This window comes from Hyperoodon ampullatus (assembly GCF_949752795.1).
Source record: "Hyperoodon ampullatus genome assembly, chromosome: 1".
NCBI classification, from domain to species: domain Eukaryota; kingdom Metazoa; phylum Chordata; class Mammalia; order Artiodactyla; family Ziphiidae; genus Hyperoodon; species Hyperoodon ampullatus.
In genome coordinates, this window is record NC_136914.1 from 22,136,320 (window position 1) to 22,154,655 (window position 18,336).

At 33.9% G+C, this 18,336-nt stretch overlaps 1 protein-coding gene across 3 annotated transcripts in view; it reads right to left on the reverse strand.

Moving 5' to 3' along the window:
* The window catches only part of GRID2 (glutamate ionotropic receptor delta type subunit 2), a gene marked incomplete at both ends in the record, with an annotated part of 1,386,303 nt that overhangs the window by 311,636 nt on the left and 1,056,331 nt on the right, over nt 1–18,336 (reverse strand). For all 3 annotated transcript variants that reach the window (XM_079709016.1, XM_079709017.1, XM_079709015.1), the window contains one exon: nt 1,945–2,257. In XM_079709016.1, the coding sequence (XP_079565142.1) occupies nt 1,945–2,257 (313 nt within the window). The remainder of the gene's footprint in view (nt 1–1,944; nt 2,258–18,336) is intronic.

Below are 18,336 nucleotides of genomic sequence, written 5' to 3' on the forward strand. Positions count from 1 at the left end.
ATATCAAACCACTAACAAGCATTAGAAGTATACCCCTGGATATTTCACAGATACCTCAACTCAAATGTACCAAAATGAATGTATCATCTTCCACATCACACCTGCTCTTCTTGATTTTTTTCCCCAGAAAATGACATCGACAACCAATACACATAATTTCCCAATCCAGAAACCTAGGATAAAATTTCACCTCCTTTTTCTCCTTCAGTACCAATCCCCATACCACTATATAATTTATCAGGTTCTATAGATTCCAATTCATCAATACCCTTCTCTTGATTCCCAGTGTCATCTTACCTTTGTGCAAGCCACATTAACTCTTTATTTAGTTATTATAATGCTCTGATAATTTGTTTCCCTTTCCACATTGCTCTCTTTCAATTTTCTCCATACTAGAATCACAATGTTTCTGATTATAGTAAAAATTTAAACATGCATTTCCCTGTTTAATACCTTTAAATTGCTGATAATTTCCCTGAATATCAAATTCAAACCCCAGATAATAACAAATATATCTTCAGCCTCATCTTTACCAGCTCCATCCTGCATAGTCTATTCTGATTTCTCTCTCACTTCTTGGTCTTAAATTCTATCCTACCATCTATGTATCCTTTCCCCCATCCTCTTCTTCAATAAGCTCTTTGCCTAGTTAATTCTGTCTCTGTTTATACAGTACTAACTCAAAAAGCCTTCTTTGCCACATTAAGATATATTCACCCTCCCCACCACTATGATCTCATAACAGCCTTTATCACACATGGATTTTACATGTTTGCATCCCACAAGACTTGTAGCTCAATGATGGCAACGACTCTCTTGCTCCCAACTGTATACTCAGTGCCTAGCAAAGTTCTACTTAAATAAACAGCATGGATTAAATATCTACTAGATTAGTGATTAATGAATGGACCAAAAATATCTGCGATAAAGATACACAGATACAGAAAGGTAGCGGGAAAAAGCATGCTTACAGAGGTTTACGGGATAGACTTTATGTGAGAAAGTAGAGATGAAAAGTCTAGACAAACCTCATGATTAGTTAAATGAGAATAGAAAGAATGAAATTTAATGGAAGATCCAATAGCAAGTGTATATAAAAAGTAAGATGTTATTGAGAGTTGTAAATATTAAGGCAAAAGCAACATGTGTCTCCATTGTGACACCTATGTCTTCTCTTCAATACATATGATAAGTTTGCAAGAAACTATCCATCCCCTAAGTATTTTATTATTTTGTTTTCTATGATGGCAGTAGTCTCAAATAAGGGGCTCAATAAATATTGTTCTATTCTGAAGCAAGTCAAGAGTTAAGAGTCAAGTAATTACCTAGATAAGTTTAAAGAGTAGGCAGATTGACTATTGAATAACACAACAAAGACATCGTTTAGAATATAATGAAATTATAAGTTAATTGGTAAAAATTATATATTAAAGTGAAAGATACAGCATAAATTTCTTATCAGGATCTTAAAGTCTTTTCACTGCCAATGAATATTTTTAATACATGAAACAACGTCTCTCAACAAACAGCAAGTCTTAACATCTCTTATACACATAAATAATTAAGTGACATCTGCCCTGGTAGTAAGTATTTTCATAAATCTCAGTAAGTATTTATCTGAGAAATAGAAAGGCTATTTCTCAGAATCGGAGCTTGGGAAGGAAAATCTCCTCTTGAGTTTCTTGTGAACCTTACCTCTGACATTCATCTTTGGCTTTGTTGATAAAACTGAACTTACATCAAAAGATACTGTACCATATTTTGCTGAAAATCTGCTGTTTGAGATCCACTAGGAAAGAGCAAGAAATGTTCTTTTCTTAGCATTGCTATAAAGACCTTTAGAACACTTATTGATGTCAAGACACAGAACGTTCTTAACTGAATGCATGGCATATGAAACATCACATTCCTTTTTTGTACTGAAATATATATTTTTTTCCTTACCTTGCTGCACAAAGGATCCATACACAAACCACATGGAGTTGTAGAGAGTGGTAGAAGTCATTGATCCCATTTGTAATCTTGGGGGATTAAGCCAATTCAAGAGGTAGACCAGTAGACCGACCAGAAGAACTGTGCCAGCAATGCAAGCCCAGAGTGAGAGATCAAATGGTGCAAGACAGGCAAACATATCCACTGTCTTTTCAGCCCTTCGAAGTAGGACTCCCACTGAGTAGTCCATGTAACGTGTTGTAAAGTCCACCACATTCTCACGGTCTGGGGTGATAGTCAAAGCAGAAATCCCTATGTCGGCTCTCTGAGAAATTGAAAGAGACAGGAATACATTAACAGTGTGAAAAACAACTTGATTTGTGGCACTTTAGCTTGCCTTGAGGAAAGAAAAATAGATTCCTCAGGCAACATCTTAAGCCTTTTTATATAAACTGAAAAACACTGCAGAGACTTCTTAGTGAAGACCTATATGTGAATTTTTCATTTCCTACTGCAAATCTTGGCCTACCAGAGTTAGACAAATTACCTTGTTCATATTATCAGTGCATGTGAAATCAGTGAAGAATATTTCAGACACAGATAATGCCTGAAGGAAATTGTCTTTTTTCCTTGGGTCATTTTATCAAAGCCATCATTAACACAGTAGCAAAGGTAAAACTTATTCTAAAGAATTCTTCCTGAGAAAATGTTCCCAAGATATTCAACATGTTCTTAACATGTAAGTTACTAAAAAAAAAACTCAACGTGGCATTTCACCCTTGGTTTAGATTTCTTTGCATCAAAATTTATATTATTGGGTTCTAAATATATTAGAGTTTATTAGAGATTTCATAGCACTAAGTTAAACATCACACACCAGGGGTTTCTACCATAATTTTATTTTTAAAACCTCGAAACATTTTAATGAACAACTAAAGATTAAGGAAACAGATAATTCTTCTTGGAGCAATAACCATTGTTCTCAGTATGTGTCTCAGATTCTCAGTGTTAGCACTCAAAACCACACAGAGCACATGCTATTTTACTTATATAAGGCACATGGCAGAATTGCAGTGACAGCACATAACAAACGACTTCACGTTTAAATTCTATGACATGGAAACATATTTAAATATCTAAAAGATGCATCTTATTTGAAATAATTATCTGTGGCTGTGACTAAAGCAGTGGGAAGCTCCTTTCAGACAAACACAAACAATAGTAAATTGTTGAACATTTTCATTATTCTTTTTTTTTTATAGTTTGATGAAAGAATATAGAAACTGGTTTTAATGCCTTTGGAGAAAAAAAAAGACACGAAAAGTAACATGCCTAGTGGAATGCTAAACCAATTCCCATACATCTAGTCTCTGAAGTAATAACAGCTGCAAAAATAGTCTAGCTAAAGTTAAGCATTGTGTGTATGTGTGTGTGTGTGTACCAGCCCATCCATACAGTGCTAAGTATTTAAATAACTTTCCTCATTTAATCCTTACAATGAGTTATGAATTACATGTTTTCCTCTCCATTTCGTAGATGAAGAAACTGAAACTTCAAGAGTTTAGGTAACTCATTCAGTTCTCACAGTTAATAAGTTTAGAAGCCAGATATTAAAGCAATGTTTTTCTTACTGCAAAGCCAGTGCTCATAATCACTTTACCATACTGCAAGAAATCATCCCATTTCCCAAATGACTCATATTGTAAGCAATTAGGATAACTGGTTTTAGGAGAGTTTTTACCTTAAAAGAGTCTGAAATTTTGCTTTTCCTAATTGTACTATTTACACTGCAACAAGGCTATATTAACATAAGAATTATGAGTTTAAGATTATTAACTGAGAGGTATTAAACTTAATAACCCTATATGGAAATGAATTTTCAGAGAAATAGTTATTGCTTTCAAGCTCATATATTTATTTAGCATAGCTTAGTTACTAAGAATTGGGTCTTTTCAGAAGGAAAATCTAACCTGGATCCTTAGCTCTCTAGTCCTACCTTTTCTGAGCTTCAGTTTATCTATTTGTGAAATGAATATAACTGTCTTTAGTATGACTATTGTGAGCTGACTCATATATCTCAATCTTAATGGTGAATAAATAACTCCTCAAGATTCAGTTAGGCTCTCAGAAAGTACATTTTTTTTTCAGGATATTAAAGTACTGTGGATCAGTAATTTATGAATTGATGCACTAGGGACCCAAAGCATTTTATGACTCAACTAAAGTCAGAAAATTCCACCTAAGGAGAGATTTGCTGACATGTTGATTGAATATTTGTAAATGTTCATAAATATTTTGCTAATAAATAAATGTTTTACATTTAATGATTATGAATTAGAATAGTCACTATATTGATTTTAATAATAGATATTTGTATGTATCGCAATGTGAATTTCTATAATGTAATAAAGAAAAATATCTAGGGAAGATGTGCTGTTGTTTGTTATTGTTTTCTTTTAGAAAAGTGAACTGATTATTTTGTATGTGCTAAAATATTTATTAAATATAGTAATTGCTTGTCCTAGTCCTATGGAGAACTTCCTCAATTCTGTTCCACTTACAACACTTGGCTATTCTGTTCTCAAGAAGAAATTGCCAGTCTCCCTGTGGAGAGGATACTAGAATCATATAATGGGCTTTTTCAAACTGCATAAATGCATTTGCATATACACACGACACATACTTATACACACACATTTTCCTATCTCTGAGATTTGTATACACCTTCCTAAGGAAGTACCTCAATCCAGCCTTCAGAATCAGTGATATAGCAGACCACCATGCTTGATATGAGTATGTGATAGTCCTTACTTGTATTAGAGAAGCTGTACTGGAGCAGAAAAAAAAAGGCAAGAACCACTGATTCAGAAAGATGGTCCTAAAACGTTTTGAATATGTCTAAGTAACCAGAAATGATCAATCACATGTATCTTTCTTCCTCCCTCCCCCCTTTCTTTCTTTCTCTTTCTTTTCTTCTTTCTTTCTTTTCTTTCTTTCTTTCTTTCTTTCTTTCTTTCTTTCTTTCTTTCTTTCTTTCTTTCTTTCTTTCTTTCCTTCCTTCTTTCTTTCTTTCTTTCTCTTTCTTTCTCTCTTTCTTTCCTTCTATTGTTAGTCTATTTATATCTGTATGTATGGATGCATGTGTGTATGTGTATGTCAACTCACTTGTTCAGTTTCAACAATGACTTTTCAAACCATTAGGCTCATAAAACATTTAATCTTCTCACATCCCCTAATTCTCAGAAGATGACATTCACTGCTATTTTACAGAGAACCAGAAGATACTGAATTAAAATTCACACTTATTTCTACTTCTCAACCTATATCCCACATCCAGCTTATTCTATTTAACTTTTATTTGTGATAGAGGAGATGTCTTCCTTTCTAATGTCAACCCTCCATCAGTAAACTTATCAACAAATCCCCTCCATTTCAGATGCTTAAACTCCCATCTCTTAAGCATTCAACATCATCCTACCAATTGTTGATTTCCCATGAAAAGGTTCTTTAACTCTTTCTCATTAAAATAAAAACAAAAAGAGAAAAACCTTTCCTTTTACTCTCTCTGACTTCTGACTCCCAATTGCTACCCTTTCTCTCTCACTTTTTCATAGTCAATTTTCTCTAAAGATTTGTCTCTATTACCACACCTCACAGTCACTCTGGAAGGCTCTTCTGTATTCATATTATTGAGTGCTCGACTACTCAATGGACGCAGCGCTTCTTAATGTTTGCACTATCGAATCAAATGGATATAATTTAGTGCTCATCTGTTTAGGCTTCTTGACAATATTTGACAGTGATGATGGCCCCCCCACCATAAACATCATTTGCCTTGAATTTCATGTCATGATATAAGCCTCTTTCTCAGTTCCTTTCCAAGCTCATGTCGGCAATCCTCTGGACTTGGACCTACACCCTTTTTTCATTTGAGATCCTCTGCCTAGGCAATCCCATTCATATCATTACCTCCATTGACTCCTATGTATACACATGATTTACAAAATTTACATTTCTAGATACAGAGATGAGCTCTGGAGTATATATGGATTTATGCAATTACATAATTGATATTTCTATGGGATGTCTCAAAAACATCTCAAATTTAACATGGCCAAGATCATACTAGAGGCATTCAACTCAAACCAGTCCTCTTCCAATATTTTCTGCTTCAACGAAAATCTTTTTACATAAGTCAAATCTCGGTGATCTCATTGTTTTTCTCAGTCTTATTCCCCTATCCTTTCTGTCACTTCTGATTCTACCTACTGAGAATCCTAATATTCATTCACTTCTCTACTATTTTCATCTCTCATCATTGCTTTCCAGGGCTCCTTACGAGTCTACCTGAAATCTACCTTTTCTCGTCTCTAACCCTCCTACTGCAGCCGAAGTATTCTTTCTGTTGAGCACATCTGATCCTGTCCCTGCCACAGTGTAAAGGTTTTTAGTGGATCTGCACTGCTTTTAGGAAAAAGATTAAAATCTTTAACGAAGCCTATACATCTTTGGATACACTATCTTCCACCTACCTTGACATATTCCTACTGGACCATTTTTCTTTCCAGCACTTCTTCCCAATGCATGATCTTCATACATGCTGATTATACTGTCTGAATTGACCCTCCTGAAACTTCTTCAAGTAAACTTTTATTCATATTCATAAATCAGCTCAATTATCACTTCCTCAGGAAAGCTATCCATGGCTCTTTTGACTGGAATAATAATTCTTGTTGTTTACACCATCAGAAGCCTGTATCCCTCACTTCCCTAACAGTATGAGAGTTGCAATTTTACACTATTTGTATGATTTTTGAACAGTGAATTTTTCTACTAGACCACAAGCTCTGTGAAGGCAGGGATTGTCACTTTTAAAAATAAGTGACATGTTCCTGTATCAAGCACATTTGTCTGGCATAGATTCATGATTAATAAATACTTGCTTCATATATGAATGAAAGAAGATAGAACATTCACTAGATATTCATTACCCAATTCTTATAAATTATCTATTTCTCAGCATACCTGACAGAGAGGGAATTTTACAGAATAAAAATAAAATGGCAATATAAAAATTTGCTAAATTTTGTAGCAATGATAAAAAATTTATATCTTCATGAATGATTACTTCAATAATTAAAATCAAGTTCTTGGCTTATCAATATATTTATGTTTATGTCATTTGCCACTAGCTAAGGTAATTGAGTCTACTATAGTATGTTTAATATATTACAAAATATTATTATATGTCAAGTGTTTAATGTAAAAGTGATTATTTGAATTGTGATAAGAATTAGCACTAAACCTGGAATATAGATAATTGTTTTTCAAAACTATTCTAACTACACAGTTGTAACATTTTCCTTGAAAGGAAATATTTACATTCTTTCAAGTCATGAGAAGGAGATGGATGGATAATACAATGGGGCATGACAAATAAGCCATATGATCATTGACTCTTAGAAGTTTATACTCAGAGAAGTTGAAACACATTTACTCTAAATTTAATTTGAAATAAATGATCATATCTAACAAATAATTATCTAGTTTATGTTTGAACATAATGTTAAGGACATTATGTTAATAATACCAATAGTTATACATTTATTTAATGTTTACTATATACCTAGTGCCATGTTACATGCTCCACAAACATTATATTATTTAATATTTTAACAACCCCAGTTGTTAAGATGAACAATTTATATTTGCAATATTCTAATTAATACAAAGTCTTGGTGTTATTATGATTGATATATGCTTCTCTGTATCCTCTATTAAGTGTGTTAGCTTTGTTATCAATACATCACATTATAAATCTAAATAGAGCTGTTCTACAACTATTCTTAAAATACCTGTCGAATGTTATCTTATTCCTCACTTGGAAATATTATTTTAAAATAAAAAATAATTTGCTTATTCAATCACTCTTCTCAAGATATGATTTTCATATCCCTCAAAATACTGGTCATTTGCCTGTGAACATAGTCCAATTCATAAATGTTTCCTCAGATGATATGAATAATACAGTTTTTAAAATGACATTGGAGTCTGAATCATTTTTACTAGGTGAATTACCATTGACTTAAACTTAGGATTAAATAAATTATCAAAATATTTTAAAATAAAATACTATCAATCCAGAAGTTCTCAGAAATCCTATGCAGTTGATTTTGAAGCAAAATGTTGGATTTTGGGGGGCTTCCCTGGTGGCGCAGTGGTTGGGAGTCTGCCTGCCAATGAAGGGGACGCGGGTTCGCGCCCTGGTCTGGAAGGATCCTGCATGCCGCGGAGCAACTAGGCCCGTGAGCCACAATTACTGAGCCTGCGCGTCTGGAGGCTGTGCTCTGCAACGAGAGGCCACGATAGTGAGAGGCCCGCGCACCGCGATGAAGAGTGGCCCCCGCTCGCCGCAACTAGAGAAAGCCCACACACAGAAACGAAGACCCAACACAGCCATAAATAAATAAATTAATTAATTTAAAAAAATGTTGGATTTTGTATTTGTCTTTCATCAATTTCATTCTTTGTTTCTTTTGACCTTCACATCTATCTGAAATATTTTGAATCTTTACTACCAACCATTATATCAACTTTGTCTGCTAGCTCTGCATCATTTGGAAGTTTGAGAAGCAGGCTTTTAATTCTTCAATCATATTACTAGTAAAATATTGATGAAGAGTACATGGGAAAGCTCAAAGTATTGAAACTTGCCTCTAAAGTTCTACCCCCTTTGAAAACAGCTCACTAGTTAATACCCTAGATATGTTTTTAAATCACCTATGAGTATTCTTTACTACACTGTCATCTAGCCTAGTAGCTCTATATAGTTTTGTTTTGTTTTTTAATTTAATTAATTTATTTTTTGGCCGTGTTGGGTCTTTGTTGCTGTGCACGGGCTTTCTCTAGTTGTGGCGAGTGGGTTCTACTCTTCGTTGCAGTGCACAGTCTTCTCATTGCGGTGGCTTCTTTTGTTGCGGAGCACAGGCTCTAGGCATGTGGGCTTCAGTAGTAGTGGCACGTGGGCTCAGTAGTTGTGGCTCGCAGGCTCTAGAGCGCAGGCTCAGTAGTTGTGGTGCACGGGTTTAGTTGCTCCATGGCATGTGGGGTCTTCCCGGAACAGGGCTTGAACCCGTGTCCCCTGCATTGGCAGGCGGATTCTTACCCCTTGCACCCCAGGGAAGTCCTCTATATAGTTTTTAAGTGTTTTGTAAAAGGCATTATTGAACTCCAAATATATGAATAATCAGATATTCATTTTATGAATAGCTAATGCCATCAAAAAAGAAAATGAACTGCTTACTTTTTTTTTTACCATCTACAACACATCTGATTAATAATCCATTCCATAATTTTACCAGAGAATAAAATCAAATTCATTGCTCTGTCAGAATAAATTTCCTTTTCTAATTTTGAATATGTCAATCTCCAACTATATAACAGCCCTCTTTTTCATGTTTTGTACATATTATCTATAGTAACTCATATATCACCTCAAGAAATGCATTTATCCCCCTGGGATATCGTTCATTTGGACTTGGAAACTCAAACTCATTAAAAGTGCCTATCATGAGCTTCAATTACTTTAAGTATTTTCCCCTTATCATTCCCACCTTAAAGATTTTTTTGTGCAAAGTGGAAGGAAAATATTTACTGAAGAACTTTAGCACACATTTAACAAGCACTAGGTCTATCTCTGCCTATTCAGCTTCTTAAACCATACATTTTCTTCTACTCTTTACAAGTATGAACTATGCATAAATTTAAAAAATTTCTTGACAGCTTTCTTAAATATAATTTTATAGTCTTTAGTCTTGAAATAATGTTTTAATGTAAAAATTTCAGGTTTGTTTGGGAGAAAGTAGACATTGAAGAAATGCTAAGGGAGGAAGAAAAGAAGAGGGGAGGAAGAGAGGAAGGAAGGATGAAAGGGAGGAAAGGTGAGAGGGAAGAAGAAAGGAAGAATGTGTTCGAGTTTTACATCTTCATTTAAGATATAAGACATGACTTTGGGCAAGTAGCCAAACCTTCATCAATTTAGATTACTCATCTGTATAATGAATAGATTGAAATTGGTAATATAAAGAGTCTTTCCAACCTTGAAATTGTAATTAAAAAAATTATTTCTTGAGACCTTATGTTACGATGATTCTCTTTTTGCTAATATGGGAATATAAATATTTTTGCTCTAAAGACTTTAAAAGACTTTAAAGTTTCAACAGACATTTCTAAATAAATACAATATGTAAGTTGGGGAAAAGAAAAATAAACTGTCAAATTAATCACAAATTATTAATTTTCTCAATGTCAAGATTTTATGCATTTCTTTGAAAGAAACATAGATATGTATGTCACGGTTACAGATTAATATTCAGTTTCAATTATAAACACATAGTACAATATCCACTAATTTTCAAATATGCCACTGGAAATGAATAAATATCCAGGTTGAACCAATGAAATTGTTGTTAAAGTAACTTTTACTCTGAAATTAAATCATACTTAAAAATCCTAGAAAAAATTTAAAGAACAAAAAATTATAAAGAAAACATTCAAATTCCAATAAGATGACCACTATTGTAACTCCCTTAATGTTATATCTAAGTTGCTTCTGTTTTGCTATATACATTCATTTTATTTTTTAGATTCCACATATAAGTGATATCATACAGTATTTGTTTCTCTCTATCTGACTTAATTCACTAAGCATAATATTCTCTAGGTCCATCCACGTTGCTACAAATGGCAGAATTTCATTCTTTCTTATGGCTGAATAATATTAAGAATGGTATTAATTTGATTATAGCTTAGCACATGATAAGCCATCTAAAAATCCAATTAAGACAAGTACCAAGGGGGCTTCCCTGGTGGCGCAGTGGTTGAGAGTCTGCCTGCCGATGCAGGGGACACGGGTTCGTGCCCCGGTCCGGGAGGATCCCACATGCCGCGGAGCAGCTGGGCCTGTGAGCCATGGCTGCTGAGCCTGCATGTCCGGAGCCTGTGCTCCGCAACGGGAGAGGCCACAGCAGTGAGAGGCCCGTGTACCGCAAAAAAAAAAAAAAAAAAAAAAAAAAAAAAAAGACAAGTACCAAGGATATTTGTTACTACTACTATTACAGCCACTACTATTTAACATTTATATAGTGCTTATTATGAGCTGAATACTTTTCAATATTTACTTCAATTAACCTTCACAAACATTCTGTGAGGTAAACAGTATTGTTATTTTTATTTTATAGATAAGAAAATTGAGACACAGATAGGTTAAGTAACTTGCCTAAGGTCATAGAGCTAAAATCCAGGATTCCAATCTAGGCAGGCTGTCTCCAGAGTCAATGTGATGTGAACATAATTCCTTCCTCACTTCAAACAGTTAGCCCACTACCTGAGTATTGTTCTAGAAGAAAGTATAATTTCTCTCCTGGCGTGAAATGACTCTTTCAGCATATGCTTAATTCATACAGTCACACATGCATACACACACACACACACACACACGTTCTGGGATTTCTATTCTTTTTTATTGGTCCAATTTCATACAATTTTAATTGTTTTACCTTTATGTCAGTATCTACAGCTCAAGAATTTCTTCCTTTCCCTTTTTATCACCTTCAGAGTTTTTTAAGCTAAAACCATGTAAATATATCTTCAAATGTATTTTAAATCATTCTCATAAATTCATAAATTCACTTTCGGATGCTGAATCGACTCCAAGATAACATAATTTAGTCAGAAAAAATATTTCAACAGAGTCTTTGGATATAAGAACATACTTTTCTATTTATTCTAATCTATTTATTCAAGTCTAATTTTTCTTTCAGAGTGCAACTATATGTGTTATTTTAAAATAACAATGATATTCTGTACACAGAACAGCAGTACTGTTATCAAATTCAGGAAATTTAACATTGATGCCATACTTTAATCTACAGTCCATATTACAACCTTGTCATTGGTCCCAATACTGTCCCATCCTACAATTTAGTCCAGGATCATGTCTTGCATTTAGTTGTTGTATCTCTTAGTCTCCTTAAATCTGGAATAATATTGGATCTATCTGTTCTCTAAAAGACTAGTTGAGTTCACCTGTGAAACACTCCAGGCCTGGTCCTCTTTTGCGGGTTAATTCCTTGATAACTTTTTGTATAAATTGGTCTAAGTTCTTTACTCTTTATTTGATTGGATTAGCTAGTGATTTGTCTCTTGTTGATATTTTCTAAAAACCAAGATTTAACTTTTTAATTTAATCTACTTAAAAAATTATTTACCTTATTATTTTCTCCTTTTATTTTTATCTTCCTTATATTTCCTGTTAAAATTTGCTATATATTTTTTTAGCTTTTGAAGATGGAATTAAATATATTTATTTCCACTTTTTTCATTTTTATTGATATGGATTTTTAAGACTATGAATCACTCCTTTAAATATTCCTTATAGATTCATATGTAGTGTTTTCATTACCACCTCTTAAAAAAACTCTGTAATATATATTTGTATTTCTCCTTTTTCCAAAGAGTTGTTTAATAGAAGGCTTTCTTAATTTCAGATGGAAAAATTTTTTAATTTTGGGTTTTTTTTCTAGTTTTATTGTATTTTGATCAGAGAAATTTAGTTGTAATATATCCACTCAGTGGAACTTAATGGTGTTTTCCATGAGACCTAATCCATGACTGATTTTTTGTCAATGTTTATGTGTGTTTTAGAAGATAGTATATTAACAGGATTTTGTGTTTGATATATACACAAAAGATGTATTTCATTATTTATGTTATTTATTATTATTTGAATTTTGTATATCTGTGTGTTTTTCTCTGTGGTTTGTTTTTGCTATTTTTTTCTTTTTCTTTTTAGAAAGGCTTGTACTTTTGTTATAGTGGTTAACTTTATATTTATACCTTTTATAGTGCCCTTACTCCCCACTTGTTTTCACTTAACCTTTCTTTGTTATTTTTCTTTGTTTTAAATGAAATAGGTGACTTCCACTTATTCTCTATACTAATTAATAATGATATTCTATTTTCCCCTTTCTTTCCCTGTTTTTCTCCCAGTGTTTAATAAAACCATCCTTTCATTTTTTATACCATATGATGAATTCAAATTATCATTTAACCCATGTTTCTAACCTTGTTTTAGCATCATTTCTACAGTTAAATATATTAAATGATCACTATTAGTTGTTTTGTCAAGTTTATCCTGTTATTTCATGGTTGAATGAAGCTCATACTCTAGTTGTTTCATCAGGAGGAGCTCAAGTGTCCACTTTTCTCTTAGCACTTGTTTGTTTAAAACTCTTTTCTCTATAGCCATGAAGGAGATCTTGAATGGATTATAGAATATTTGGCTTGCACTTTAAAAAAAATTCTTGATAATGCTTCTCTAGTGCTGGCTTTCTTCTTGTGCTGCTCTTGAGAAGTCTGATAATGATTTAACTGTCTACCATTAAAAGTAATTTGATTTTCTTGCCTTGAGGATTTCTTTTTTTTGTCTTTTAAGTCTAATAATTTTACTAAGACAGAGCTCAGAGTTCATTGTCCTGGATCAGCTTTTCTAGGAACACTAAGTACATTTGTTTCCTTTTCAGAAAGTTTCCTTAGATTATAGATTTAAATATTAATTGTACCATTGTGTTGCTTTTCTTCTTCAGAGACTTCAAATACATATGCTATACTTTTGGCCTATTTTCCATTTTGATTCATTTAGTCTGAATATTTTTACTTCTTTATTTCATTTTAATTATATTTTCTTGTTGTTCTTCAATGTAATTTAATCTAATTTCCTTTGAGCAATTTGTAATTTATGTCTTATAATTTTTGTCTTTTATTATTTTTTAAATATATCCTGAGGTTGTCGCATTTCTTTGTCATTTGGCCAGTTAAATGATTAGCTTCTGAATTTGTGATTCTGTTAGATTTTCTTCTTAAAACATTTCAAATGTTTGTTTGAGACATTTAATTCAGTTTGAAGTGTTATGTTACAATTTTATTTTGCTCTGTGGTTGTCTGTGTGAGGAGAAATGTTGATCAACTTTTAAAATATATTGACATACTTTCTTTAATTCTTAGTTTTGAATAGAACATGTCCAATTATTTTTCTATTCCTGGATAACTGTAGATAAGATTCCTTGTTCAACAGTACTTCCTTCTGTCAGTGTAGTAACATTGCTTTCTTCAATGGAGGATGTTTGGGGGTGGGTGGCAGCAGGTTGGTATGTGTTGTTTCTGCTTAGTTTCTACAGAATTTTTAATTTTGCTCTTTTACTGACCTCAACCTTCACTACCACATCTCCAAGGAGCACATATATTCTCTAATTTCTCTTGATGCTCCAGAAGTAATGCTTTCCTGAGGATACTATCCTGGCACACTTTTAAGTCCCTTCCCCTTAGACAGTCTTGTGGATTACCAAGTTCCAGATTTGTGTTCTGCAAATTAACACTTGGTATTAAACTTTCTCTTTCTGAAGGTTATTTTGGCTCTCTTCATGCATGTTCTCTGCTTCCTTTTCTTCTTTCTTATGAAGTCACTTATGCCTTCCCTGCCCTCTCTTCTCACCCATAGACTTGCAATCTCGTTTGGGACTCCAATGTTATCTCTGTTGGAATTGGATACTTACATCCAATATGATAATTAATGGAATTTTTCTGGGGTCCTCTGATAAAGCTACAATTTCTTAGGAGTGTGCTTTCCTGAAATCTGACAACTCTGGTTCATGGAAGGCACACTACCTTAATTTAGAGTAATATATTAAATTTTCCTCTATTGTTGTACGGTTATATCACTTGAGGTCTAAAAAGGAGGAGGTAGATGCTTATGTTTGATTCAACATCTTAAGTGGAGAGAAGTCTCAAAAATTCCTAAAATTTCAGTAGTGGAATAACTTGTAAAAATGTCTTCCAGACTCAGTAGAGACATAAGAAGAGAAATATTTTTGGCAGGGCTCAAACATGAGAAGTCGGTGAATATCGTTGTAAGGTACTTATTTGTAAGTTAAACATTTTCCAAGTTTTAGCTGTTAAAATGTGAGAAAAGAAATTTTCTAACTGTAAATTTGTCAGGTAATTGAATCATATGAGTCCATTTAGCTCAACATAGAAGACGGGCCAATGTGAAAACAAAACATAATAGAAAAACATATGTTTCAGCACTGGCTAGTAAGTTTTCCATCTATAAAACAAAGAAAAGCAAAACTGAGATGAAAAATAAATAAATTTAAACATTAAACTGTAAAAGCAATATACAAATACATTTTAGATTTTAAATAGTCAAATTATATAAAACCATCCTATTTTCTTCTTACAAATGAAAGAAATGCTCAAAATATCACTGGATTAAATGTCAATATAGAAAGAGTCTCATGGCTGACAGTCCTGGGCTGATAAAGCTTCCAGAGTTAGAAATCAGCTCATATTCTCTTGTTTTGCTCTGCTCAGTACAAAGCTTCCAGCTCATGGTTTAAGATGGCTGTTTAAGCTACAGCCATTCTACTGACATTCCAGCGAGGAGGAAAGAGGAGGATCAGAATAAGAACAAAAATCCTCCCTTTAAGAACATTTCCAGAAGCTTCTAATGACACTTCTTTTTAATTCTCATGACACTTCTCATTGGTTAAAACTTAGTCACAGGACTGACACTTCTCATTGGTTAGAACTTAGTCCCATGACCATACTACATCAGGAGAGAAGCCAAGAAATGTACATGGTGGACAGTCAGTATTTGGCTATAATTCAGGAGCTATGTTACTAAGAAAGGAGGGAACAGATATGTAAGGACAATCAGCAGTCTTTTCCACACCTTCACATATAGCCACTGTTTCAAGATTGATGCATGTCCTTCTACATTCTTTTCTATTTTTACATATATCGATACATATGCCTATATATTTTTTCCAATATTTGATCAAACTTTAAATAATATTATATAATATCTGAGTAACACACACACAGAGCTATTCAATCTTTCTAAAGTGTGCACAGAATTTAAAGCAACAGCTATTTTTGTCACCTTTGAAATTTCAGCACGTAAATAGCAGATGGTAGGTATGCAATATGATTATGATTATGACGGTACTCTGATAAATTTAATCATTCTCCCTTAAAGAGTTTTTAGAACGTTTCCTTTTTCTTGCCCCCTTATAAGCAATAGATTTTGATCTTGCTATTTGGATTATATTCAATCAAAAACTGTTTCTTGGAGCTCACCACACTATTTCTAGAAATTAATACTTTTCATTATTGCAACAGATGTTTTGCCTCTGACAACACCATAGTGACAAAACAATATTATTAGTTTAGTTTTTATGTCGTCATTATTAGTCTTATTTCTAAGCCTCTTCCCAGAAACAACATGCATCACTTCTAACTCTCTCTCTCAAAATCCTGCCCGCACCATGCACATTCACATAATGATATAATTTTAAAGTCCCTCTAGAAATAGTTTAGTTTTCACAAGTCTCCCTCTCTGTTTCTATATATCTGTATACATACATAGCGTATATATATATATATATATATATATATATATGCACATATATATGTGTGTATATATAATTTTTACCTGAGTTCATGACATTCCTCCTCCCCCGGAGCTTTACCCCTCATTTCTCTGTTTTTCTGCATCTCTCGTATAGTACTTATACCATAAATATCTATTTTATCTTCTCAGTTATAAACTTCTTGAAGCAGGGGCTTTATGTTCATAGTGTTCTATCCCCCTAAATATTTTTCACACTGCTTTGCCCACAGTAGATTTCCAAAACAGGTCTGTTGACTTACTTGCTCTTTGCTATGTGGTAAGAGGGATAGGTGTTTTTATATAACCCTAAATTTTGGAAGGAAAGGATTAGATTTTAAGGCTGTCTACTGCTTTAAGAAGTCTCTGTCATTGTGAGGAAGTCATTGACTTTAAAGGTTTTTTCCATATCAAGCTATCAGCCAGGTCCTCTGACTTTAGTAGTCTAGATTTTAATGTTTTCGGCTCACATAGGTGAGTTGAACCTCCACATATGCTAGCTGTACAACCCTGTACAAGGGTATCACTATCCTCCTTGTAGAGAGGACAATCTGAGGTTCAGAGAAAGTGAGTAGCTTGCCAAAGGTTATAGGTGAACAAATTGTGGAGTTGGCCATGCCCACCATACTGTACTTGCTACATCTGACAAACTTTTGCTTTTATGGTTTCTGTATTATCTCTTTCTCCTAATTACTTACCCAGCAATTATTCATAGCTCCATTTTTTTCTTTTGGCATGTATGTGGTTTTAAATTCTGACTCTTATTTTTCTGACTTCCGATTTGACCCTGAACAATACGCATACTGGGGAAGTAGTTAGGAAGAAGAGATTAACAGACATGATGGTGCATGTATATGTGTATGAATGAGCACAGAAGGCATTATAGGCAACTCTAAGAATTTGAATAATTCTCACATTGAATAATGGGGAAAACCATTGCAGGGTTTTAGCGAGGGGTGGTATGATCTGACTGATATTTTAAAATAGTCATTTTCACCACTCTATTGAAAATGATTACAGAAGGAAAAAGCTGTAGCCTGGTGGGTAGTTAAGAGGCCATGGAAATAGTCCTAAGGAGATGAAATAGTGGTTTGCACCAGTGGTTAGTAGTGAAGTGTAAGAAGTGATCATATTTAGGATATATTTCAAATTTATAGCCAGAAAAAATTGTTGATGCATGGGGCTTGCCTGGTGGCGCAGTGGTTGAGAGTCTGCCTACCGATGCAGGGGACACGGGTTCGTGCCCCGGTCCGGGAAGATCCCACATGCCGCGGAGCAGCTGGGCCCGTGAGCCATGGCCGCTGAGCCTGTGCATCCAGAGCCTGTGCTCCGCAACAGGAGAGGCCACAACAGTGAGAGGCCCGCGTACCGCAAAAAAAAAAAAAAAAAAAAAATTGTTGATGCACAGTGTATGACATATAACAGAAAAAAGAAGTCAAGGGTAACAAAGGTTTTGGACTGAGTAACTTGAAGACTAGAGTTGCCATACACTGTGACAGGGTGGTGGTGAAATCAGGAATTCAGTTTTCAACACGTTACATTTGAGGTGCCTATTAGGTATCTAAGAGGAAATGCTGAGTAGTAGCAAGAACTGTAAGTCTGCAATTCAGATGAGATGTCAGGGCTGAAGAACAAATTAAAAGTTGTCTACTTATAGATTACAATTAAATCCTTGACACTGGATAAGTTCATCAGAAGTTGAAGTGTAGATAGTAAAAAAAAGTGTTGGGTATGTGTTGGATCTCTCTCTCTCCTCCTTCCTACTTAGCTTTTGGAGAAAAATAACTCTGTGTTCTCCATTTTATGTATTCCCTACAATGCCAGCTACAAATTAGGCCCCAATAAATGCTTGTTGAATGTCGAGTGGGAAGTAAGTTACAAGTTATTCATAAATTGCA